This window comes from Paramisgurnus dabryanus, chromosome 6 (genome assembly GCF_030506205.2).
Source record: "Paramisgurnus dabryanus chromosome 6, PD_genome_1.1, whole genome shotgun sequence".
In the NCBI taxonomy this organism is placed as follows: domain Eukaryota; kingdom Metazoa; phylum Chordata; class Actinopteri; order Cypriniformes; family Cobitidae; genus Paramisgurnus; species Paramisgurnus dabryanus.
In genome coordinates, this window is record NC_133342.1 from 25,488,594 (window position 1) to 25,515,700 (window position 27,107).

Sequence of the window (27,107 nt, forward strand, 5' to 3'; positions counted from 1 at the left end):
ATTGAATTGTAGCCTCTTTGTATCAGATGTTGAATACTCTTTCTTTCTTTCAGTCATACGGAGAGAAGGAAGAGTATCAAGAGGAGCGAGGTGAGGCAGATGCCCATGTTACCTCGTGGGGGCAGAGACGAGCTGGTACGAGAAGAGCAAGTGTCAAGCAGGAGGGTGAGTCACTGAATCACAAACCCCTGATCACATGACCTGAAAGTGATTACAGAGAATGTTGAGAGTGATGTCACAGGGCGTGTAAGCCTGTGGTCGGGTCTCTCCCATATCATTGACATGTTGTAGTGCTCTCAGAACATGTAGAAACAACACCCAGTGGAGTCTCTGGTTTTCACATCATCAGTCTGAGTCACATGAAAACAGGAGTATTGTTCACGGATCGCGTCACAATAGCTACTGTAAGAGCTATTACAAAATTTCTAGGATAAGCTTTTAAATGGCTAAAAGGGGCGAGGGACTGTTTTTTTAAAGTATTTATATATGTTACTGTATCTACTGTATACAGTAGATATTTTGCAAGAAAATCTTATTTAAAGAGATCTGAACCAGACCAACCTGTTCTGAGAAGCAAAAAGTATTGCCAAATAAGAGAAAAAAATACTTAACGCCTTTTATGAGCAGATAAATAGTGGTAAATAAATCCCATATGTTCACACAAATGATGTAAGGCTATACTTTTATATACAGTATTGTGCAAAATTCTTAGGCCACCATCACCAGACTTTTTGATTGAGAAGTTTTAATGTCTATCCATATTAATTTTTCAATCTATTTTATTAAGATACAAACAGAAAATACAGGAAATATGTACAAAAAAATGATAATAATTTCAGGACTAAATGTCTTCCTAAGCCATCATCAGTGTTTAGTGTGACCTCTCTTGGCACTAAACACATCTTGACCGTTTTTCAGCAGAATGAAGTTAAAAGATTAATTTCTTTAAAATTAGAAATTAGGATTTAATTTTATTTAGGTTTAAGAGATCCTGCAGTGTCCTGCTATTGCTCAAGTGGAAGGGGAAATACCCTAAAAACTTGACATATCAGTTTACATTTTTAAACAATTATATATGATCACTATAACGTTGCAAAAACAACAAATCTAATTCTGGCATGGTGGCCAAAGACTTTTGCTCAGTATGTATGTATGTATGTATGTGTATAGTAAAAGATAAATTCATATATTAATTTAGGTACGTACCATATCAAAAAAATGTCAGCTGGCCTGCTAAAAGTACATTTTGCTGTGTAGATTTTGTATGACATTTTTACTCCAGAAACTCAATGTATTAAACAAATGTATTAAAGTAACAACATGTAAGATTTTTTTTAATAAAATATCCAGAAAACACTTCCACAGTGTGTATGTTAAATAATTGTTCATTCCTTGTCATTGTTGCCTATTAGTGAAGTAATATCCGCCCTATCCTCGGTTTCCGCTTAGAAACTATCTGGCAACATTAGTGTTCAAATGCTGAAAGTGGTGGTTATATATTATCTAGCATGCAGCGTTTGCAGCTAATTGATTTAAATGGCATAAATAATGTGGTCTAATGTACAGATAATAATACATTTATTCATTACCTCATCTATACACATGATTAGCAAATTTCATATGTCTCTGGATGGTGAAAACATAATCTTCCATTGTTCCACTTCCCTTTATAAAGTTGGGATTGCGACCTCTAGTGGTAAAATCCTACTGTGCCTTTAATCAAACTAACAATTGCATTTCGTTTCTTTGCAGAAACAACTAGAAGACTACCTAAACAAGCTGCTAAGGATGACAATGTACAGAAAATACTATGCAACAGTAAGCTCACACTTTATCTAAGTTTCCACCCAATGGAGTAAATGTAAAGAATTCAAGCCCTATGGAGCACACATTGAGTTATCTGTAATGAAGCAGTGTCTTAGGATCAATATGTGTGTCCTCCTGACCATGCTAATGTGCAGGTCTCTGAGCTCACTTTTTGCTATTTCAACAGCTTTAATCAAGGACATCCGTAATTCACTTCATTTTTCCTATCTCTCCCCTTAAAATTCCTTCTCTCTTCACTTTAATATCCTCCGAGGGTCAATAAAGCTGAGGATTTAGTGTCAATTTCTTTTAATTGAAACCGTATGTCTGTCTCACTGGTATTAAGCAGAATTGTTTCTCTTTTTTTAGATGGAGTTTATTGATGTGAGCCAGTTGTCCTTCATTCAGGATTTGGGCCCTAAAGGCTTGTAAGGACAAACTCTATCTGTTTTGGCAAGCTGTTGTGTTGTTGTTGTCTCTTAGTAACCAACAATTTTAAGAATGGTGCTGAAATGATCTTGGGCTATGTTTAGAATTGTTTGCAACATTAGGGTGAATCTTAAAGAATTCACATACATAAAATTAAAAAAATGTATGACCATTAAGATTTTTATTCATTATTGTGAACATAATATTATTATTATTATTATTATTATGACAATCTTTTTATTACATTAATTTGGATTATGTGTAATGCATCTGCATGTTTAACATTGATGTTTATTCATATAAATAAATGCACTGTAAAAATGATTTTGTTGAATCAACTCAGATTTACAAGTCATTTCAACTTACTATTATTTATCTTGACTAGAGATGAGTTGTTATAACTATAGATGAGTTGTAATAACTATAGATGAGTTGTTATAACTATAGATGAGAGTTGTTATAACTATAAAATATAGTTGAAAGTCGACTTAATTTTATAAGTTGTAGCAACTCATTTCTTGTTTCTTGTCCAGATTAATAACAGTAAGTTAACATGACTTGTAAATCTGAGTTGATTTAACAAAAAAGATTTTTTACATGGTGTAATTTATTCGATTTTTTTAACATTTGACAAGATTTTGTGAGATTCCCTTGTTAACACGATGCTATGTTTGTTTTTCTCAGAGAAGGCATTGTATATAAAAGGTCTGGAGGTCACCGAATCCCAGGCATGAACTGCTGTGGCCACAATGAAATCTGTTACCGCTGGTCAAAGAGGTAATTTTGTAATGACAAGTTATTCTTAAAGCACAACCTAAAACAATGAAGTCTATAAAAGCTGAAATAGTAGATATTGCATACAGTGAGGCTGGGCACTCCACTTTGAGCTTTAAGCTTTGCCAGATTATTTAAAGCAGTGTTATGTTATCTACAAAAAGCAGGGAGGGGTCTTATTGGAGACTTGCATGTTGTTTATCTCTTGTTCTGCAAATACAATATGGTTTGCATTCGAGAAAGGTAAAATTACAGACTGGAGATCTACAAATAGGGGTTGTGTCTTCCTCTACTTGACACATAGACCCTAACTGCACTCTTTTGGAGCTACCGCCCACTTTTGGAGTTCACGACCCCATTTGGAGATCTCTGATTTACAATTACAGTATATCTACTTTGCAAATTAGGTAAAAAATAATGTGTTGTTTACCCTCTAGTGCCACTTTAAAATAAATCCGCCAAATCAAATATATTTCTGTGGTCAAGTGTAAGTGTTGGATTTGTTTGTATGCCCTGCCACACCTGTACCGCACTTGCCAGTTTGAAGTTAGAGAGTCGGTTTGCGAAATAAATCTGTCCAATGCCACTTACAAAGTGCTGCAGCTTTGTGCCATGCACTGTAAGTGTTCTTCTTTGTGCCACTGTGATCTCACAATCTGTTCAATAAAATGAATTGAAAACATTTCTCACTTTCATTCAAAACACAAAGTGATATTTGTGACCATGGACCACAATACAGGTCATAAAATGGTCAATTTTTTCTGAATTTCTATTAATTTGTCTGAAAGTTGAGCTTTCCATTGATGTATGGTTTGTTAGGATAGGACAATATTTGTCCAAGATAAAAATATTTGAAAATCTGGAATCTTGGGGGATCTAAATATTCAGAAAATCGCTTTTAAAGTTTTTCAAATGAAGTCAGTAGCAACTGCAATAAAATACATTTTGACATTTATGGTAGGATATTATATAAAGATTGTGATATTTTGTAAATTTCATATGATTTTTGGCATAAAAGAAAAATCTATATTTTTGACCGATACAATGTATTTTTGGCTTTTGTTACAAATATACCCATGCTGAGACTGATTTTGTAGTCCAGGGTAACAGACGTTGTTTGGTTGGGCGCACAGAGCATGGAAAACAATGTTATTAACTAATGATTTACTGATTTGTTCTCTGTGTTTAGGTGGCTTATTGTGAAGGACTCTTTTTTGCTGTATATGAAGCCAGACACCGGTGCCATTTCATTTGTCCTACTGGTAGACAATGAGTTCAGCATCAATATGGACTCCAAACACACAGAGACCAAGCATGGAGTGGGCATAGAAAACCTGTCTAGGTACATTAAATGAGATGGTCAATCTAAAATTAATTTCTAATGTGATATTTCTAACTTGTCTGTCAGCTCATTGATAGCTGGTTTGTGTGCATAGGTCAAGTTTTGTCTGGTGGGTACTGTACCAAATGTCCCCACAAGATTCTGAAAACTTGAGATGATCTACATTGTGGGGGCCAACAAACGGTCCCTGTAATGGCTTATTAAACATCAGAATTAGAATTCAAATATGCAATAAATGTTTCTTTAAGGTTTGGTCTATGAGCTGGAAGGTATTAGCTATACAAAAAAAGTCAGTTAAAAGTCCCCATGAAGATTTAAAAACTGTGTGTGTATCTTTTACAGGAAACTGGTGTTAAAATTCACCAGTTACAGACATGCCCGGTGGTGGGGTCAGGCCATTGAAAGCTTTGTCCGGAAACACGGCAAGGCCTTTTTAAGGACCCACCGATTTGGATCTTTTGCCCGAGAGGAGGAGAACATACCCTCTAAATGGTACATTTAATGGTACAATTTAGTAACCTACTCGATTTATTTCATCCTATAATATTTGATCATTAAGAAATAGACTGAAATTGAATCTGATTGTCTAGGTATGTGAATGGAAAAACTTACATGGAGGATGTTGCTAATGCACTGGAAGAAGCCAAAGAGGAAATATTCATTACAGACTGGTGGTATGTACACATTTTACCAAGAATACTACACAATAAAATATTATTATGAAATTAAGAGCATCAAACTTGCACGCTGCAAAGTTCACTTAATCATTTAACTCATTAACATATTACATCATTCAATATTTATGATATCAAGGTTGTATTTTCACAAAAGTTATTTATTTTTATGTAGGTAGATGCTTTTTTTAGAAAACAGTAAATCGCAAATGTGACAGGGTAACATTATGTTTCCTGAACACTCATGTTCTGGTCTTTCATTGGTTGATTGGTGCATTGTTCAGTTTGCATACCTGTAATTGCAAATTTTCAGGCGTTATAACATAATCTGAATTTTCTTTCCTAATTAATATTTTTTTCTTTTAATTGGGGCAAAATATAATAACCTTTTAAATGATTGTAGAGTGAAAACAAAAATAATGAAAATGTAAATTAAATATAATTTAAAAAATAACAACCCAATATCTCCAATTTTTTAAATAGATCACCCAGCCCTATTGGTACTGAAGGTGGTATTAGTGGACAAGAGGGGCAATTACTAAGGGTGGTGTCCCAAAATGTATCAAAATCTCCCATGATTATTGCACCAGAAATATTTGGCTTGGTTGGTTATTGTGTAACTTTTAGTAGGATCTCTTGACAGAAATGCAATATAATATATAGTGTTGTAGTTTTCGAGACCGAGACCGGTCCCAAGACCACTTTTTAAAGGTCTTGGTCTCGTCTTGGAATCGACCGCATTTTAACTCTGTCTCGTCTCGGTCTCAGACAAAGAGGACTCAGAATTTTATTTCAAGACCAGTCAAGACCACAACTGATGGCACATCACAAATTTATTTTTATCCTTAATTTTATGCAGTTTATTCAGGTTTGGCATATGATGTTGGCATTATTTAAGTATTGTTTAAGTTTCTCCCAATGACAATTTTTCTAATTTTAATACTGAAAACAGCTGAATTGTGTATGGCAAGCCATGGAAAAACATAAATGGTTACATTTATTTCAGCTCTTTAGTGTTTGTTTGCTTTTATTTTCTTATAAACAAAGATAAATTCCCATATATCTGCAATGCCTTTGATTATTTTATCAACTTCTCTGATGACACACACACACACACACACACACACACACACACACACACACACACACACACACACACACACACACACACACACACACACACACATTCTGGTTTCCATGTTATGTGGGGACATTCCATAGACGTAATACATTTTATACCATACAAACTGTATATTCTATTCCCCTTACCTGCCCCATTCCCTAACCCCAACCATCACAAAAACCTTTCTTGTACCTTAGATTTTCAATAAACATCATCTTGTTTGATTTATAAGCTTGTTTCCTCATGGGGACATCAAAATGTCCCCACAAGGTCACAAAAACACTGGTATTCCTATCTTTGTGGGGACAATTGGTCCCCAAAACGTGATTATTACCAGGTACACACACACACACACACACACACACACACACACACACACACACACACACACACACACACACACACACACACACACACACACACACACACAGACAAGAAGTGCCTAATCATCTGTATATTCCACATTTTATCATAAGTGTTTTAATGCAGTGACTTGCACTGGTCTTGGTCTTGTCTCGGTCTTGGTCATGACTTGGTCTCGGTTTAGGTAGTTTCGACTACAACACTAATAATATACATAAATGTTTTTATTACTTTGAAATAAGTCGTTTTTATCTCCATAAACTGTGGGTCCCCTTAAATTAGAGTCGCCGTCATGTTTCATCCCTATGTTGTCTCAAACGTTGACATGTTTTTCTTATGGCAGCTACCATATGTGTTTTACAATTAAAGTGCACCTATTTCATTGCTAAAAAAACTTTATTTTGTGAATTTGGTATAATATGTTTGCATGGTTTATGGTTAAAAAAATACTGTACCGTACATTTTTGTAACTCCAGTTTCATTCTGTTCCTGAAACGCATGGATTTTGTACAAAACTCATCGATTAGAAAAGCGTTGTGTCCCTGATTGGCCAGCTAACTTTGGGCTTTGTACCTTTTGCATATCGTTAACATGTGCTAATACACACTCACACACCAAAGGAAATGTAGGATAGTGAATCGGACAATAGGTGCTCTTTAAGGTATTAGCTGCTGGTTGGAATATCACAATCTCACCGCTAGATGTCGCTAAAATTGACACGGACCACGTTTAAAAAAGCACCCACTCATCTAGTGCAAAATGCACTTACGGTATGTACACTGTAATGAGCTGTGGTGCCAAAGCGATAGGCTTTCTAATCTGACATGGAGAGCCTGTGAAAGTGAAGCATGGGCTCCGAGTGGGAGTTGTATGTTGTAGATCAACACCAGTCTCATGAGAAGAATCTCTCACCTCACTGGTGTCGAATTTCCATTCCTCCTTATTTCAAAAATATCACGCCTCGAATAGACCAATGGTCTGATTCTGTCTGTGTGTGAGGGGGTGGATGGCTATGCAAGAGGATCTTAATGCGTTTCTGATGTAGTTTTAATGGCTTTCACTGAAACACTTTTGTACAAGTTGAGTAGGAAAGATCAAACATTCAAGTCATGTATTTAAAGTCAAGTTGGGAGAGCATTTGCAAACGGAAAACAGTATGGGAGGATTGTACGGTATTATTCAGAATTGACTCATTGTTAGATGTTAGGTACTAAATATAAGTCAACAGTGTTGTTGAGAACTAAACTTCCCTGCCCAAAACAACACAGCACCCTTATTTGATTTAAACGACAATAATAATTATATCCAATATGCACAACAAAACTATGAACATAATAATTTGTTATTTTTGCTCTACACACATGCTGGTCATATATGAGTTCCTGATATTTCATTGGATTTGTGGTGCAGGTTGAGCCCTGAGATCTTTCTGAAGAGACCTGTGATGGAGGGCAATCGCTGGAGGCTAGACTGCATTTTGAAACGCAAGGCTGTAAGTCCCCTGAAAATGATTCAACGGGTTTTCATTTTTCCTATTAATTGATGCCATCCTCATGATAATTTTACGTTAATGTGAAGTATTTAATGGTGGAAATCATTTAAACTTTAATAACCCAGCCCGCTGTGAGCTCTCCGGAAACCGCCACAGATTTCAGTATTGGAACATCTGTCCTCCTCAAACATATTATTTCACTGATACATGATGTCTGTTCATTACATACAGTACTGTACTGTAGCTAATCTGAACATCTTCAGCCCCTAGTAAGCATTTACTATGTGTCAATTCTTTATATAGTTTACCTAGATTTCATCCCAAAATGCAAGTTTTGTTTCAGTCTGCTAAATTAGTTTTAAAAAGTGCTTCATAAATAGACATTAACTTTAATTTTGTTTGATTTTAGCAACAAGGGGTGAAAATCTTTGTGATGCTCTATAAGGAAGTAGAGCTGGCACTCGGCATCAATAGCGAATACAGCAAAAGAACGCTGATGCACCTTCACGCTAACATCAAGGTAACCTTTTTATGACTTATTATGCGTGTATCTTCTTATGACTACAGATATTAACACTCCTCCCTTTCAATAGGTGATGAGACACCCTGATCACGTCTCATCCTCTGTCTACTTATGGGCACATCACGAGAAGATTGTGGTCATTGACCAATCAGTTGCTTTTGTGGGAGGGATTGACCTTGCGTACGGTCGTTGGGATGATTGTGAGCACCGGTTGACGGATGTGGGCAGCGTCACGCGTTCTGTTGCCCAGGCAATAGAGGAGGTTAGAGACAACACATGCACACACAAAACAGTCATTGCCGTGTACTGTATGAAGCCCGTTATTACCTACTTTGGCTGCAGTGTTGTTGCCACACCCATGGATGAGACACCTAACTCATTTTTGTCTATGACTTGATTTTCCTGCCAGTTGTAATGTTGTGGAAATGTCTGTTTAGGCTTCAAATTCATCCACACCCAAGAAAAAAGTTTCCTCCAGTGGAAATGGCAGCAGTTCAATGGTTGGTGACTCAGTGGATCTGCCCAAACTGAAAGGCATTGGTCGTACTCGCAGGGCACGTTTTAGCCTGTACCATCATCTCCAGCGTGGTCTTCATCATACCGACAGTATCAGCAGCATCGATAGCTCAAACAGTAAGAGACTCAGCTGTAACTAGTGGAAAAATATAAGAGATATTTATATATACTATAACTATAATAGCATCCACACCACGGAGATATCACAATAACGTTATATTATTTATTTTAGGTGGCTGTCAATGGTTTATTGTTCATCAGCTGCATAAAAAAACTGACTAAACTGATCCCAACGATATCATTTCTTGTATATTTATCGTTATAGTTGGGGTGTAAAATCTGCTTTTCTTTTTCATTTAGAAAGCTGTATTTGTTATAATAAGTGTTAGCATCCATAATGTGAATGGCCCTTAATTCCTGTGTGATCTTAACTGTATAGTAGGCAAAACACCTGTCTTCCTTAGGTTCACTTGGTGCCCGAAAATAGTCCCCTTGTTAACTTTAAATGGCTGGGGAATCTTTTCGGCTGCTGCGTAATATTATTGCGCCTGCTGCACCCATGGTACGGCAGCAAAGTCCTTGATTATTATGCCAGAATGAGATTATAGTTCCTAGCCATGTCTGCCTAGAAAATCACAACTTAAAAGTCATTTTGGAGCGCGATGCTACCGAGCCCCTAAGGTGACATTGGAGTAAAAAAAATCAAAAATGTAGTTTCATGTGCTCACGTGAAACTTTCATGTGCTCACGCAAAACTTTCATGTGCAGATTTTTTTTTTAAGTTAAGTTTAGTAGTTGAAATCAAAAGTTTCATGCGACCACACGATAGTTTTCCTTGAGCACGCAAAACTAAACTTAAAAAAAAAATTCTGGACATGAAGGTTTCCCGTGAGCACATGAAAGTTTCGCGTGAGCACATGAAAGTTTCGCGTGAGCACATGAAAGTTTCGCGTGAGCACATGAAAGTTTCGCGTGAGCCCATGAAAGTTTCGCGTGAGCCCATGAAAGTTTCGCGTGAGCCCATGAAAGTTTCGCGTGAGCACATGAAAGTTTCGCGTGAGCACATGAAAGTTTCGCGTGAGCATATGAAACTAAACTTTATTTAATTTTTGCTCCATGTCCCCTTAGGGGCTCCGTACGATGCTAATGTAAGGTGACCAGATTTTTTAATGAAAACCAGGGACAGTTCCTAGTTCAATGGTCAAAATATTATTAAAATCTCATATGTTGCTATTTATGCGTAAAAAATGGGGACAAAACCTTTTTTGAATGTTTTTGTCTTTTTATTGTTATGGTTTCACTGCAAAAAAAAAAGAAAGAAAAAAAACAGGATTAGTATTTTTGTCTTGTTTTCAGTACAAATATCTACAAATTCTTAAATCAAGATGCAAAATCACATAAAACAAGCAAAAAAATCTGCCAATGGGGTAATCATTTTTTTCTTGAATTACATGTTGGCACTTGGCAGAAATTTTTTGCTTGTTTTAAGCATATTCATATTTTTGGTCTAAAAACTAGACTTTTTCTTATGTCATTTTTCTCATCAAGAAAATGCATCCTGATCTAAGATATTTTACTAAAAAACAAGAAAAAAATACTATGTAAGAGAGTCTTTTTTTTTGCAGTGAACCGAAAACAATAAAAAGGTTTTGTTCCCATTTTTAATTCATAGATAACAACAGTAAAAAAATTCTTTTTGCAGTGTTTCTACTTCAATTAATTGAACAATTTATGTAGCCTAAATGTATTTTTTTATATACAATGTACAGATATGACATACCTTATCAAATTCACTTCAAAAGTACTACTTCAGCTGATTTAATAGCATTGTAAACGTGAAGAACAGAAGGAATAATAACAAATTCTCAGTACTATGCTGTACCATCAGTTCACTTCATTGGTTTATTACTTTAATTTAACATGAGTAGTTACTTAAGCACCTTAACCCCGATAACTTTGACTGTTTTGATATCTTAAGATAAGTTGATTGATGATAACTTGATGACGCTTTCTCATGTCTTGTAGTAAATTCTTATTCGCTAAAGCAGTGACGTGCGATCAAGTAATCAGTGTAGCTTGCGACCCCCTCTGCTGGTAAAAATAATCATTACATGATTGCTCCGGTCTGGGACTCCAAAAACGAATAATCGTGTTTTTTTGTGTATTTTTTCTGGTTGTTTTGGACGTGCTGTAAAATGGGGACATTTTCGGGGATTGAACACCAAAAAATGGGACTGTCCCCGGAAAACGGGAATGTCTGGTCACGCTAATGGTCTAATTAGATTCAATAGATTGTGCTAAGCTATGCTAAAAGTGGTACTGCCAGACCCAGAGATAGGCTGAATGGATTCAAAAATAAAATGTTTTACTCTAGGGGAGGTGAAAAAATGAGCCTATTAAAGAAAAAATGGAGTGTCCTTTTAACAAGTGCTCTGAAGTTGTTACATGCGCTGGTCTAATTCATTCTTTGAAAACCCTAAAAGATAGGTACATGTACTAAGAAGTAAATAATAGCAAAATATTATGAAGAACAAAGCCTGGCAAAAACTTTACATTTCCTATTATCTCTTAACTATCTGGATCAGTTAAAAATTACAAGAAGGTTAAAGCATTTACTTTCACCTGTTGCTGTCAGTCATTGTAGTCTTCCTCTCTTTTTTCTCTCTCTGCTGGATGTGGAGTGATGTTATCATCTCTGGCTGTTAGTGGGTGTGACTCCAGACTCTCTCCCCTGCTTGAGCAAACGTCCCATCATTTTCTTGCTTTAGCTCTCCCTGTTTGCTCTCTTTGGCAGAGGTGACACAATATAGATCAGTCTGCAGTCGATCTGGGAGAGGATTAAGTGTGTTTGTGACTGGCTTAAAGACTAGACAGCAGAGATGTGCTTTACCGAAATTGCTATGACCTTAAATTTCTGAATCAGATGAGATGCGAACTCGCGATTAATCAACTATTACAAAGGAGATTTCGATTGTCACTGATTCTTTAACAACACACCACCTAAATCGAGATCAGCGTGTGTCAAGACCAAAAAAGACCAAGGGCCCTTGTCAAGTCAAGTTCATATACATTAAGGTTTCTTATGAAAACATTTTTATTATTATTTACATACAGCCACACAACAAATATGAAAATATTTTAATCGTTATTTGCATGAGAATTTTTTAACGCAGCCACACAATAAATAAAAACTGTCACCACAATGCTTACCACTATGATTCCCCTTATCTCATGTGTTAATATTTTTTATTGTAACAATTTATGATTTGCAAAAATAACTGTTGCATCTGTGTAGATTAGATAAGCAAAGTGTGTGCGTGTTGTGCACGCTATACATTATGGTCAAGCATGTGCCCTTTAAATAGCATAATGAACCTTGGCAACGCGCCACTGACTTTAGACTAGTTTTTTTTTTTGGTCAGTGGTGCAATTGTTTTTTGAAACTGCAAAATAGCATCTGGGATGGTTTGCGCCGCAACACGCCTCCTTTTTTGCGCTGAACCGCCCAGGGAGCGCAAGTTCATTCCCTAGTTTGCCGACGTGCGTCTGTGGAGGGAAAAACCCGCTGTGCGCCGGTGCAAAATACGAATGATACATGCGTCACTGACAAAGTCAATTGCGCTGGGTGCAAGATAGGGCCCCAAGACTTTGGGGGGTTGAGATTAAAACAAGACGAGACCGAGTCTAGACCAAGAGCAGATCAGCACTTCTCAGATTTATCCTAAATTATCCATATACCGTATCCCGAACCTTAAAAAGTCACAATAAAATGATACTCCAAACAGCTGTGTGCTTTCGCTGTGGGTTTTTTTTTGGAACTGTTTACATTGCTAAAACTGAGAAAAGGTTTGTTAAATATGTAAATAACACAGTATTAACTTCTTGTGTATTGAACATTTGTATAAAATTAATGCCATGTCTGCAATATGCTCATTTTCTTATTATTTTGATCATTTATACTAGAAGTTAATATGAAAAACACAAGATCGATCTCATACAAGTACTTGCTTGCATATATTGAATTTGTAGGTGTTTGTATTAATTTTGTTGACTCTGCAAAAACAAAAAATATCAAATAAGTTATTGTTTTCATTAAAAGCAGCTTCACCACACATAAAGTGCATGGCTCTTAATGGCTTTGTTCATGCATGTTTGTTACGTGTCAGTACAGTAAGGAATAATTGACGACAGGGCATTGAATTATAAGAAAATAATGCACACCCAAGGTTGCTCTGGTGCCTATTTTTAAGACATTTGACAAGTTAGGTGTCTGGTTATTCAAAAATAATGCATGCCCACAAAACATTTCTCAACCAATCAGAATACAGCAACAGACCAGTGGTATAAAATGTGATAATTTGTGTAGTGTTTACCTGGTCTGATGTCTGTTATTTAATCATTTGCAATGGCAGCTACTGCTAAACTGTTTCCAGTGTACTAAATATGTACTGAATCATACATAATGGCTCCTAAGTCTTTGTTCAATTAAGCAATACTTATAATGCACTTAATATAGTGCACAGTTTAAAAAATGTAATAATAAGCAATAGTGTGTTATGGGGTATTTATCATCTTATGACTGAATCACAGCACGCTGATATATGGTTATAAACAACCAATTGCTTTTATACAACTGTAGGCCACTGTATAGTCTATTCATAACCTTCGTTCTTTAATATTTTGTGGATGTGCAAAATGTCAGTACAGTTCAGTATGTGTATGCCTTCATTTCTGCTCTGTAACTTAACGTGGTGTTGTGATTTTGTGTGACTTTTGTTTGTTCAGAGAGTGGCTCGGTGCACAGTCTTCAAACAGGAGTCGGGGAACTGATAGGGAACACGCGCTTCTGGCATGGCAAAGACTATTGCAACTTTGTTTACAAAGACTGGGTTCAGCTGGATAAGCCTTTTGACGGTGAGCCACACTTTTACTGCCTGGCAGCTTTTGTTTTACTCATTACATTGATCATTAATTAGGGTTAATTGTCTTATTAAAAGCAGTTGTTTGCAGATCTTTAAAATCTTGTTTGGTAACACCGTGTTCGGCTGTAGATTTTATTGACAGGTATACAACACCCAGAATGCCCTGGCATGACATCGCCTCAGTGGTGCATGGGAAAGCGGCCAGAGATGTAGCCAGGCACTTTATACAGCGCTGGAACTTTACCAAGGTAGGATATTTACCACGCCTCTGCCGCTGGGCTTTGACCCAAACACTTCTTTTATGCCTGACAGGTTAAATTACGTTTGTGTGCTTCTTAAACCCAACTTTAAACATTGACACTTGTTGTAGCCTTATCCGGTTCTGCCACAATAAACTGACTTTCTTTGTTCTTGAAGATAATGAAGCCGAAGTACAGATCACTTTCCTACCCGTTCCTGCTGCCTAAATCACACAGCACAGGCAATGATCTCAAATACCAAGTGCCAGACTGTGTCCAAACTAAAGTTCAGGTAAGAAACAAACACCTGTTGTTTATAAGCACCTGGCTATACAATAGCTCAACTGGTAGAATGAGGTCATGGGGTGGCACAGTGGCTCAGTGGGTAGCAAGTAGGTCCTGGATTTGAGCCCCATGCAGCTATGTCAGGTGGCCTTTCTGTGCGAAGATTGCATGTTCTCCGGTTTCCTCCCATAGGCCAAAAACATGCAATTTTAGGTGAATTGAAGATAAGAAATTGCCCCTACCCCAAACTGTGTATGGATTTATTTGTGCGAATCAACTTATGTATGGATTTGCCATGAAAATAGCCCAAAATGCTGGAATGACGTAAAGAATAAAGAAAGAATGGGGTCATAAGTTTGAATCGCAATGACATTACCCCTTTTAGGACCATACTTTGAATTTGTCTTTCAGGTTCTACGGTCAGCAGCAGACTGGTCTGCGGGAATCAAACACCACGAGGAATCCATTCATAATGCCTACATTCAAGTCATTGCCAAGAGCAAACACTTCATTTACATCGAGGTAAACTATCACCCCTTATCTAGCTGTTCTTTTAAAGCTAAGTACACTGCAAAAAATGAATGTCTTACTTAGTATTTTTGTTTTGTTTTCTAATATAAACATCTACAAATTCTTAAATTGAAATTAGTGCTGGGCATAGATTGATCTAGATTAATCTCATACAAAATAAAAGTATTTTTTTGCAAAATATATGAGTTTGTGCTGTGTGTAATTATTATTTATATATAAATACACACACATTCATGTATGTATTTAAGAAACAATTACATGTGTATAATTTATTTATATTTGTATATGTGTATGTGTATGTGTATTATGTGATATATATATATATATATATATATATATATATATATATATATATATATATATATATATATATATATATATATATATATATATATATATATATATATATATATATATATATATATATATCTCACATACACATATACATATATAATAATATATAAATATATATAATGATATATAAATGTCTTAAGTGTGTGTGTGTGTGTGTGTGTGTGTGTGTGTGTGTGTGTGTGTGTGTGTGTGTGTGTGTGTGTGTGTGTGTGTGTGTGTGTGTGTGTTTAAATATACATAATATTTAAACACAGTACAAACTCGTACAATATGCAAAAAATAAGGCTACTTTTATTTTGTATGAGATTAATCTAGATCAATCTATGCCCAGCACTAATTGAGATACATTTACTTGGTAGGCAAGTGGCTTAATATATTAAGTCTTGTTTATTGAAATAAATAATGAAAATCAAGAGTTTTTTTATTAAAACAAGTCAGAATATCTGAAAGTGCAGTAAGAAAAATAAACTTTAAGTTTACTGAATTAAGTTAAAACTGGAATTAAGTTTATTTTTCTTACTGCACTGGCAGATATTTTGACTGGTTTTAAGTAAAAAAAACTCTTGATTTTCACCATTTATTTCAATAAACAAGACTTAATATCTTAAGTCACTTTCTTACCAAGTAAATCTACTGAATCTCAATTTAAGAATTTTTTGATCTTTATATTAAAAAACAAGACAAAAATACTAAGTAAGACATTCATTTTTTGCAGTGTACACACCAAGCCGAAACATGTTTTCAGCTTCGTCTGACTTATTTTTTTTCGGTGTCATCCTTTTTTGGCCAATTCACCATGTTGGCAGTGGAGCTCATCTGGGAGTCTAATCATTTTGATTGGCTGTTCCGCATAGCCAACCCGTGCACAATAAGTCAAGAGGGAGCAGCGTTTTTTTGCAAGCACTGCTTTGTTTATGTTTTGTATGAGTGCAGTCACTAGCTCTTTTGGTTTCCAATTTTCTGTTGGTATAGAAAGTTATCTCTTACAATGCTGCAGAACAGACGTTTGGGCAAATTTGGACCTAGATGCGTGCACATGGGCAATGTGTACATTGGCTCGGTGTGTTCCTGTAATGTGTAGTCATGGTGCAAAATGCATGCTACAACACTGTTGGTTTTTCACTTTTTTAATACTTATTACTTTTTTAAATGTAATCTTATTTGTGTTACTTTTTATTTTTTTTATGTTTTTTTTCCACTCTGCCAGAGGAACTAAACCAGCGTTTCTTAAAGTGTGGGGAATTTCAGGTGGGGCATGACATACGGGAGGATATTTTCTCATTATTGCGATCCCTATTAATATTAAAAGCAGTCCATAGGCTATAGTGGGTATAAAAGTTAACAATGGATAAGTTTGTGACACAGAATGAAAAAAACTGGATATTCGGCACCAGCAAAGAAAACCAAGATAGCCAGTGGACCAAATTAACCAAAAATTTGCATTTACTTTTGAACATAGTCTTATTTCATGCAAAGTAATAATACATTTGCATGTTTACTTTCTCTATTAAAAGTGTTTAATGCTGTTATGTTTTACAATATGATGTGATTAAATACATTTCAACAGTTAAACCTAAAGCCTACTTGATTACCATTTTGTAGCGGGGCGACTGGAGACAGCTGGGGCTCCGAACCCTTCCCTACCTCCAAAGTGGGGAATGGCATGAAAAAATTTGAGAAACAGTGAACTAAACTAATTTGTTCCTGTGTTTCAATGTTGTATTTTCTTTCAGAACCAGTTTTTCATCAGCTGTGCAGATAACAAACTTGTTTACAACAGGATTGGCGATGCCATTATTGAGAGGATCATCAGAGCTCACAAGTAAGTGCAATAACCTTAATGCAGTAACATTGATTGATCTTTATTTCACTGGAGATGTGCAGGCATGGATACATCTGCCCATTTAAACTGGCATGCTTACTCAGATTTGTGAGCCAAGTGGATTTTGAATGTTTTTGGTAGAGATCACTCATTCACTCATATCACTAATGTCTATATATACAGTCCAATTGAGTCACCCCATTTGCAGTACATTTCTCTTATCATCTAGCCCCTCACGTTGCTTCATACTCCTTTGGTCATGTTTTATCCAAGTAAGTAACTTTAATAAGGACAGCTCTCTGCACACATACAGTACATCACACATTCTCTCCCTATGTCCATATATCAGGCATATTTGTGTTGCTTGCCATCTTCAATTAAGCATATGCAAGATAAACAGTAAACCACCACCCTCCCATGCTAATGGAGTCCTGGAAACTGCATTTCCCTGCAAAGTATTGGATTCACATGAGAAACAAGCCTCCTTCTGTCATGCATGCTGGCTCAGCTGCAGAGACAGGCCTGTCTTTAACGCACATTGACGGCTAATGAGGATCTAGCACCTGCCACTGCACCGATGTGAGCCAGATATGGATCCGCTCCACACCTAAACGTGCCACTCTTCATTTAGTTTTTCCAAGCATTACTCTCAGTACTTACTGCACTGTTGTTTGTGTTATAGCAGCGTTGATCTATAGTCTATATGCTTAGAGAGCTCTCTGGGACAGAAGTCATTCGTAATGACTTTATAATTTTGGAGAGAGCAAATGGATCAAGCTTTGGAAGATGTTGCTAAAGAGAAATGGGTTTGAAAGGATGTTTTGCTATTGGTGCCACAGGAATTTCATTTAAATGGATAGTTTACTCAAAATTTTAATCTGGTTTTCTTACTTTTCTTTAAAAACTGATGTTTGCTTTTCACAGAGAAAATAAAAAGTTTCGTGTGTATGTGGTTACTCCTCTGGTGCCGGGTTTTGAGGGAGACATCACTACAGGCGGAGGAAGTGCACTCCAGGCTGTCATGCATTTCAACTACAGGTACGAATCTTGCTGCCTGGGTGTTTTTATTGGACATTTTGCAGGGTGGGTAGGTTTTATTGATCTCTCTGGTCAGGACTTTGCATTACATTCATCATTATTTACTTGACCTATGTTTACGTGACATGTAATGCATATCATTTTATTAGTTAACATCCTGTCCGTGTGGCCTTTGCTCTGTTAGCAAAATAATGAATCAGTAATATTTCTTTCTAACATCTAATAGAGTCACTGATGAAAAATTCAGACCGTGTGTATTAAAAAAAGTAATGTTTGTAATATCGAACCAAATGTGGGATAAGCATTTAATTTTGCCATGTCATTCACAAGTTCACAGCAGTAGTTAGTGATGCAGCAGTTCATTTTTTCCTCTCTAGTGAACTCTGGAACATTTTTCTACCCTTCTGATTAAGATTTAATGAGTTTGGCACAACACTATACATCATTAGCCCTGATGTAGTAGTAGTACAAGACAAACCTGATCTATCACACGTCTCTACCATAACCTTCCAATATCACTCTTTACATATCATTTGGTTAAAAGAGCGAATTTAAAAACAAAATTAAATGTCACCAATTTGAGGATCGTGACTGTGTTAGACAGTGCTCCTTTATTCCCGTCTTACAAATTCATTCCATTACACACACAAGTTAAGAGTCACAGCAAAGTGTTACATTCTTGTTTCACTCGTCTGGAAAACGAAAGGGGAAAAATCACCTTCATGTTGCATTAAACATGAAAAAAATGTGTTTAAAGAGTTTGTTTGTTTATTTATTTATTGAGGGTTTTTTATTTTTCCCTTAAATTTTTCCTTTCTGAAGTTTTTCAACATATGTGTGATGCACAGTCTATTTAACCACTTTGTAAGGTTGCTTTCGATTGCTTTCATACTAACAACAGAATAATGTCATTTGAATGGCTTTGGCAAGTGTTGTAGGATGGGAATACAAATGGAGTATCATTATGTTAAAGGAGATTTTTCAATATTTTACTATGTTCTTACATCAATTTGGATGAATTAATACATGCCTATCTTTTTTCAATGCGTGCACTTAATCTTTGCACAGCACGTCATGAATGTGTTAGCATTTAGCCTAGCCCCATTCATTCCTTAGGATCCAAACAGGGATGAATTTAAAAGCCACCAAATACTTGGACCTCGGCGCACAGTATCACTCCTGACCACTCTCCCTCTCGCTCAATCTTCTGTCAATATTACTGCACCCGAGGTCGAAGTGCTTCCAACTAAGTGCTCTTCCGCCATACAATATAGTTCAAATTTTTTATCCGCTTAAAAAATTGCCACTTTTCATTTTGTGCCACCATACTTACTCGTGTTACTCATGTAACAGTCTTTAAAAAGGGTAAACATGGAGATGTTTGGTGGCTTCTAAATTCATCCCTGTTTGGATCCTAAGGAATAAATGGGGCTAGGCTAAATGCTAACACATTCACAATGCACTGGACAAAGAATAAGTGCATGCATTGAAAAAAAAAAGATGGTTCGTATTAGAGGTATGTATAATTTGAAGTAAGAACATAGTAAAATATTGAAAGACGTCGGCGTTTTCCTTTTAAGGTATTGTAATGTTTAAAATATCAAACCTTAAGTCATGGTCTGCATGTTTTGATTTTTAGGACCATGAACAGGGGAGAGCACTCCATAATCTCCCAACTGAAGAAAGAAAGTAAGTCTCTGTCTTTATCTGTGTTAATACGACACTGGTGCTGGTGTATATATTCCGAATTCCACATGAATTTTTTTTTTAAATGAAGCTCAGATAAGTCACTTGTAAAAAAAAAAAACCACAATATTCCAAAAGAAATTATAGTTATATTTTATTTTCATGGCGACTATAAAGGGATAATTCACCCAAAATTGAAAACCTGTATTAATTCCCCATTGACTTCCATAGTATTCTTTTTTGCTTATTTGCTCAAAATATCTTCCTTCACGTTCATCCGAACAAAGAAATGTATACAGGTTTGTAACATGAGAGTAAATGATGACATAATTTTTATTTTTGGGTGAACTATCCTGAGCATTTATAAATTCGACCAGTACAAATCAGAAAACAGTTAATCTCCATCATCACAGAAAGACAATCATATGAGCAGAATAGATCTGTGGCTATGCTATATTTTCTTATATAAATCTCACACATATTATATTCAATGGTTGAGGCAGATTGAAAGTGTAGGAGGAGTTTGCAACCCTGATAACTAAACTACTCAGGCCTATTCCTTACTTAACATATAGGTTTATTAAGAAAAAACAGAAATTAGGACATTAAAATGTAAATATTAATTTAAGTGATATTTATAACCAAGTTTTGTGCCTGCTCGCATTTAAAATCTGGCTCAAATAATTCATGTGCGCCTTTCTTTTAGTAATTTTCTCTCCTTCGGAACGATCTAAATTGCACTTGATACCATTTTTCATTAGGGGTGTGTTTGCATGGTCAGCGTTTAACCCTCTTTCCCTCTTTATTTCCCTACAGTGGATAACCAGTGGATGAATTACATCTCATTTTGTAGTCTGAGAACTCATGCTGAGCTGGAAGGCAGACTTGTTTCTGAACTCATCTACGTTCATAGCAAGTTGCTTATCGCTGACGACAACACAGTCATTATTGGTGAGTTAGCAATCTCAGAATAGATTGGCAATAACAGTTAATGGATTTGGTCACATTGCACACCTGCTTTTATTTTATGTCCGAGATAAACTTCATTTTTCATACACCTGGTGGCTTATATGCCCCCTTGTGGAGAACTGTAGTATAACATTGATGTCTGAAGGACATCTATTTTTGAAGGACACAGGTTTATTGTTCACTAAAGAAAAATGTGCTTTTTATAATTGAGCATTAGAGAATAAATACGCATAGATAAAAAAATTGATTTAAGACTAGATTACTGCTTTGCCCCCTCCAAACAGTACTTACAGTATGCTGTGATCTCAACAGACCTTTATTTTCTAAAGATGTGGTTTTATGAGCTGTGAAATTATTGTCCTATATACAGTATACACATTTTACACATGAGCGCACTGCCAGATGTGTAATATTAACCATTGCTCTGCAGCTCCAAACCCTGTCCTCATATCTGTGCTTTACAACCCTGTATCTATAAAAAGATTAAATACAACACGTGTGCAAGGACAGAAAGAAGAAAGTCATTAAAGATACACAGGTTGTCATTTCGGATAAAGCTGTATATTACTGAAGACGATACAAGATATCAGATAAAAAGCCATAGATCAGGAGACAGCAGATATGGGCGTTTAGCCTCATACTGCAATTGAGTTATCTCTGATCCTGTAGGTGGAAGATTCGTGAGCTATTGAATTAAATGCCTCAGGATTCAATCATTTGGATTGAACAGATTTCATTGAATGATATAAAATGTTTTTAGTTTTTAGTAAATATTATTTGTACTTTTAGCATTCTTTTATAGGAAACCCACTATCATGCACAGTGCACACACACAATTCACCCGTAAATTGAACTTGTGTATCTAAAAATTAAGAGATTTACAATTTATTAAAAAAAATATATATATATAAAAAGAAGCTTTGCTATTCTGTTATCACTAACTCCTTTTATACATTTACAAATATGCATTTGGCAGACACAGACTCCTCGAAGCTACTTATACAGTACGATACATTTGAATACACTGTGTTCACTGGATTTTGAACCGACAACCTTTGCATTGCTAACACTGTTCATTTCATAAGTTTTTTTTTTTAAACATCTGCATTTCTTCTGAAACTGTATAAGTGATGACAGAATTGACTTCTTTGTGAACTACCCCTTTTCAACCATCACTGATACCTTATACTGTTTGACTATTATCTGTCATTGTTTAATCTCTTCTCTTTTGTTTCTCTAACTTCCAGGCTCTGCCAACATCAATGATCGCAGCATGCTAGGTAAAAGGGACAGTGAGGTTGCTGTGATTTTTGAGGACTCCGAAACGGTGCCATCAGTGATGGATGGACAAGAGTACCAGGCTGGGAAGTTTGCTCTGCAGCTCAGACTGGAGTGCTTTAAGTAAGCTCCCATGGAAAGCAAACAGTCCTAGTGATGTTAACCCCTCACACAATTCTAGCTAAACCTGTTTTGTTTTCCTTTTATAATCCAGGACCATTCTAGGTGCCTTTACCGATCCAACCATTGATGTGAATGACCCCATCAGTGACCGGTTCTACAAAGATGTGTGGATGACCACCTCAGGTCGGAACGCCACCATCTATGAGAAGGTGCGTGCAATTCACTTTATCATTCTAGATTAGCTCCTATGTTGTCTCCTCAAGGGCATGTATTAAAAATGAATGATGGCCACTTTCAATCTTCCTATTACAGTGAGAATATGAATTATGATTTAGAGGTGTTGCTTATTCACTCGTCAAACAGCTATTGCTCTCCATCACCACTGAAGATCTCATGCTCGGCTGGCTGTTTAGCAGCCTCACGGCAGGCCAGCCATAATGAGCATTAATGATACCAAAGCTTATTCTTTTAAGCTGCCATTGTGAACTGACATTTGCAGTAAATAGCAAGTTTTACTCACACACAAGCTCTACAACAAAACAACGTTTCACATATATGTACAGCTCTGTGCAAAAGTCTTAGGCCACCATCACCAGACTTGTTGTTTAAGAAGTTTTAATGTCCATCCATATTTATTTTTCAATCTATTTTATTTAGATACAAACAGAAAATACAGGAAATATGTATAAAAAAATAAAACATTACATTTTCAGAACTAAATGTCTTCTTTAGGCATCGTCAGTGTTTAGTGTGACCTCTCTTGGCACTTAACACATTTTGAGCGTTTTTGAGCAGAATGAAGTAAAAAGACGAATTTCTTTAAAATGAGAAATAAGGATTTAATTTTATTAAGGTTTAAGAGATCCTGCAGTGTCCTGCTATTCCTCAAGTGGAAGGGGAGTTTACCCTAAAAACTTGACACATCAGTTTACATTTTTATACAGTTTTTAATACTATATTCACATTTCCTGTATTTTCTGGATGTATTCTATTAAAGAGACTGAGAAACAATTATATATGATCACTATAACATTGCAAAAACAATAAATCTAATTCTGGCATGGTGGCCGAAGACTTTTGCACAGTACACTGCCAAAAAAAATCTGCCAATGGCGTAAGCAAAAAATCTTGAAATTTTTTCTTAAACACTAAATTCAAGAAAAATTCAAGTAAAATTTGCTTACCCCATTGCCCGATTTTTTTTTTTGCTTGTTTTATGCACAAACGTACTTAAATTTGATATTTTTGGTCTAAAAACTAGACTTATCTTCTTGGGTCGTTTTGCTCATCAAGAAAAAGCATCTTAATGTAAGAATTTTAGATACTTTTACTGAAAACAAGACAAAAATATCATCTTTTGCAGTTTACAGTACACACATGCAGAGGGGAGGTTTAATTTGTCTCCTTTATAGGCACAAATAGTATATTATTTGTTATATGATGCACTGTTACAAAGTGACATTATGTTGGATAACAGGAGGACAGGGTTTTGCTGGGAGGAGGTTTGGAGTATTTTGGTATTTCAAATTTATATTCCATTTTTTGCTGATTCAGCTGATCACAATGTAGAATAAGGACATTAATAATGTAAACAAATGCAATTTTTCTTTAAAAACAAATTCTCCATTTCCAGCTTTACAGATCCTTGGCATTCTATCTGTCAGTTTGTTAAGATACTCGGGTTACATTTCCCGAGTACGTTTCCGTGGCATTTGCATTGCATGTGCATACTGGGCACTTCTCACAGTCTTACTGATGCCACAAAAGCTCAATTCATAACACTTTTTCAGTTATGTGTCTATACCTCACTGTCTGTCTTTCTTTGAAAGTGGCTTTTTTATCCAAATTTTCCCATAAGCCCTTAGTCTCCTCCTATTGTACTGGAAGCGTCAGTGCAGGACATGTAAGGCGTCCACATACTAATTCTCTTGTTTAGTTTATCAGTGCTTTCCAGATCTCTTTCTGTCTTCATTAGATTCAGTTGACCTTTCTCTTTAAAGACTGTAGTGTACATCGATATCTTCACTTCCAACATATATCACTTCCAACAGTGATATACTGATGAGCTTATTGAAAAAGCGGTTGCCTTTTTCATTTTTGACCTAATATTTATACATATTCTATAGACTGTTTCATCGGAAGCACGTGCGGTGACGCGATATGCGTCTGGTCCGAACTTTACTTCCAGTTTCAGTTTTTTTTAATGGTCTGACTAGTTGCTAAACTGAACTCTTGAACAAACACCTCGTCGAAAATAACAAATGTTTTGGTTTCCTAGGTAATGTGTTGTTTATTTTGCTTGTTATATAAATAAACTATAAGTTAAAAGTACTTTGTTTCATTTATGCTTAGGGGAGTTTACCGGAGGTTACATGTTGACCACGAATGCTGCTTGTTTATGTTGTTACTGCTGAAACCGTCTAGCAGGGGTTTTCAAACTTTTTGTGTGTGCGGACCACTATTTGTAATCAAGAATGTTCGCGGACCACCTCATAATAAAATATGTCTACACAAAGTCCTGAATTTTTCTGCACCTCTAAATAGGCTTACTAGCACTAAAACTATAACTGGTCATCACATCAGTACAACAGATTCTTAAAAATCTTAAAAAATTTTCTTAAAAATATATATATTATTTTATATTTTATTTTGCCTTTACACGGACCACCTGCAGTAGTCCACTAGTGAACCGGGAATGGCCGGTCTATAGCATACTCAAAAAAAGACAATGTTAAGCATCATTTACCAAACCGTAAACGGTTGTGTTTCATATAATGGGAAGTTATTTCTCAAATAAGCAATTTAACAAGACTACCCAATGAGAAGGTGTTCAAAAGGCTGTTGAAATGGGGCCTGACTAGCTCAAAATGACTTTTTACATGTAGTGATGGTGCAGTTTGGGGATAATGAAGGTAATGTCCTGACTATACATTGTCATTAGCTGAATTCCACTTTTGTGACTCAATATGAAACCAACAAAATCTGTACTGTTTTGATAAAAAGTATCCTCCCCCAGATTTCAGATTGTTAATTAAATAGTTGTATCTCTGCTAAAAATTGTCCTATACTAACAAACCATACTTTAACAGAAAGCTTATTCAGTTTTCACATGTTTCAAATTTCCAAAAAAAATGACTGGTTTTGTCACATATGTTTTGACACTTTGACATCTGATTTGATGATGTTGCAGGTTTTCCACTGTCTGCCCTCCAGCCTGGTGCGGAACAAACAAGAGCTTTTGAGTTTTCAATCCAAATCTGGTCTTGACAAAGAGGACCCCGTTAAAGCTCAGGAGCTCCTGAAGAAAATCAGGGGCTTCCTGGTCCAGTTTCCACTGGAGTTCCTCTGTGAGGAGAACCTCATGCCCTCCGTCGGCACCAAAGAAGCTATGGTACCTACTGAGATCTGGACCTAATACTGCCAAATGAGAACCACAGCAAAGACAATCTACGAATGCAAATATACCAGTCCGGTATCTTTGGTTATGAAGCTCCACACAGGCCGAAAAGAAGGAGCAAAGGATACGTCTGTCCTTTGTCAGTCATGAAAGAGACTTTGTGTTGTTTTGTATCTATTATCAATGTTATAAATGTACATATAGTCAACATAATATTTTATAAGCACATTGATTACAAGCACATTTCTGTAATGTATAAATGTAAGTTCCTCTTCAAGATGTCAAATCAGAAGAGCCTTTTAAATAAATAATTTAATTTTAATGTACATAAAGAAGATGAGATTGTATTCTTGGAGGTGGCTGTTTTGTAGCAGTCTAGCAGAACCATTTAAAGAGAAGGTAAAAGTGGAAAGTCCTGTCAGATATACTATATAGTGCGGCGTCCCCAGTGCAACAGCATTCATGACAGGCTGAGTACAGTGATATGTGTTTGCTATCTGTGAACCTGCTCTCCTTAGACTGAATCTGCAGAGGCTTTTACTGTCCAGCCCTGCCGTCTGTTTCTAAGTGTCAGTGCTCTGGGGAGACCAGACAATCGGTCTGTGAATTAAAGTGCTGGGTGTCTAAGGGCAGTTCTTGCCTCTCGACACCCAACAGCGATGTGTCTCGTCCAGTCCTACCGTTTCCTTTTCACACATGTGGCTTGAGTGAGCGGTTGTTGATACTTGCACATTCGCCATGTCATTTGAATATCATTAAATAAGCCATTTTCTGCAATTACTCATTTTTGGGCATTTAATTAAGGTTCTAAGCTGCTTGTTTTAGTCATTGATACTTTTCTTAATTTTTGCAATCTATTAAAGGGACTGCATCTGTAAACGAACAACAAAGTGACAATTAAAATAGCAATGCAATTATCCGTCATATCCATCATGTCCTCAGAATCTCTTTTCTCAGTTTTGTGAGATTGTATCATCGACTCAAAATTGTTAATCTGAATGACAACAAACATCATCTGGACCATATTTCATGAAGACATGTCTAGTACCATTTCATAGCCGGCATGTTTAGTCTCTGAATTTGACAGATAAGGTGCAGTTATCCCTGATTTCGAGAGGTCTTTGATCAAGTTTCTTTAAATGCATTTGTACAGCAGTTTGCACTAAATAAATACTTAAAACAGTATTGTTTATGATTTTCTCGGGGTGATTTATTCATTGTACCGTTATAGTGAACCTTAACATTTTAATGTCTCCCATTTAATTTTAACACTGACATCTATTCACAACTTGCCCTTTATAAGCACCAGTGGCTGGGACATGGTTTTAAAATAAGTTTTATGCTTCCAAACACTAGATTATAAAAAACCTGTTTCTGATCTCTGCCCAGAATCTGCAGAAACCAGGAAGTCTGAAACACAG

The 27,107-nt window shown here is 36.1% G+C and overlaps 1 protein-coding gene across 1 annotated transcript in view; it reads left to right on the top strand.

The window, feature by feature from the left end:
- pld1a (phospholipase D1a) overlaps positions 1–26,881 on the top strand; it is a 39,022-nt gene extending 12,141 nt beyond the window's left edge. Inside the window, exons 5-26 of the mRNA XM_065276334.1 lie at positions 54–165; positions 1,753–1,818; positions 2,176–2,234; positions 2,920–3,012; positions 4,199–4,351; positions 4,694–4,843; positions 4,942–5,025; positions 7,922–8,003; positions 8,413–8,523; positions 8,597–8,788; positions 8,964–9,159; positions 13,828–13,956; positions 14,094–14,212; positions 14,382–14,495; positions 14,900–15,010; positions 17,107–17,195; positions 18,120–18,233; positions 19,873–19,922; positions 20,736–20,870; positions 22,136–22,289; positions 22,381–22,498; positions 25,480–26,881. Of these exons, the coding sequence (XP_065132406.1) occupies positions 54–165; positions 1,753–1,818; positions 2,176–2,234; positions 2,920–3,012; positions 4,199–4,351; positions 4,694–4,843; positions 4,942–5,025; positions 7,922–8,003; positions 8,413–8,523; positions 8,597–8,788; positions 8,964–9,159; positions 13,828–13,956; positions 14,094–14,212; positions 14,382–14,495; positions 14,900–15,010; positions 17,107–17,195; positions 18,120–18,233; positions 19,873–19,922; positions 20,736–20,870; positions 22,136–22,289; positions 22,381–22,498; positions 25,480–25,704 (2,656 nt within the window). The 3' untranslated portion in view covers positions 25,705–26,881. The remainder of the gene's footprint in view (positions 1–53; positions 166–1,752; positions 1,819–2,175; positions 2,235–2,919; positions 3,013–4,198; positions 4,352–4,693; positions 4,844–4,941; positions 5,026–7,921; positions 8,004–8,412; positions 8,524–8,596; positions 8,789–8,963; positions 9,160–13,827; positions 13,957–14,093; positions 14,213–14,381; positions 14,496–14,899; positions 15,011–17,106; positions 17,196–18,119; positions 18,234–19,872; positions 19,923–20,735; positions 20,871–22,135; positions 22,290–22,380; positions 22,499–25,479) is intronic.
- Positions 26,882–27,107: the final 226 nt, after the last annotated feature.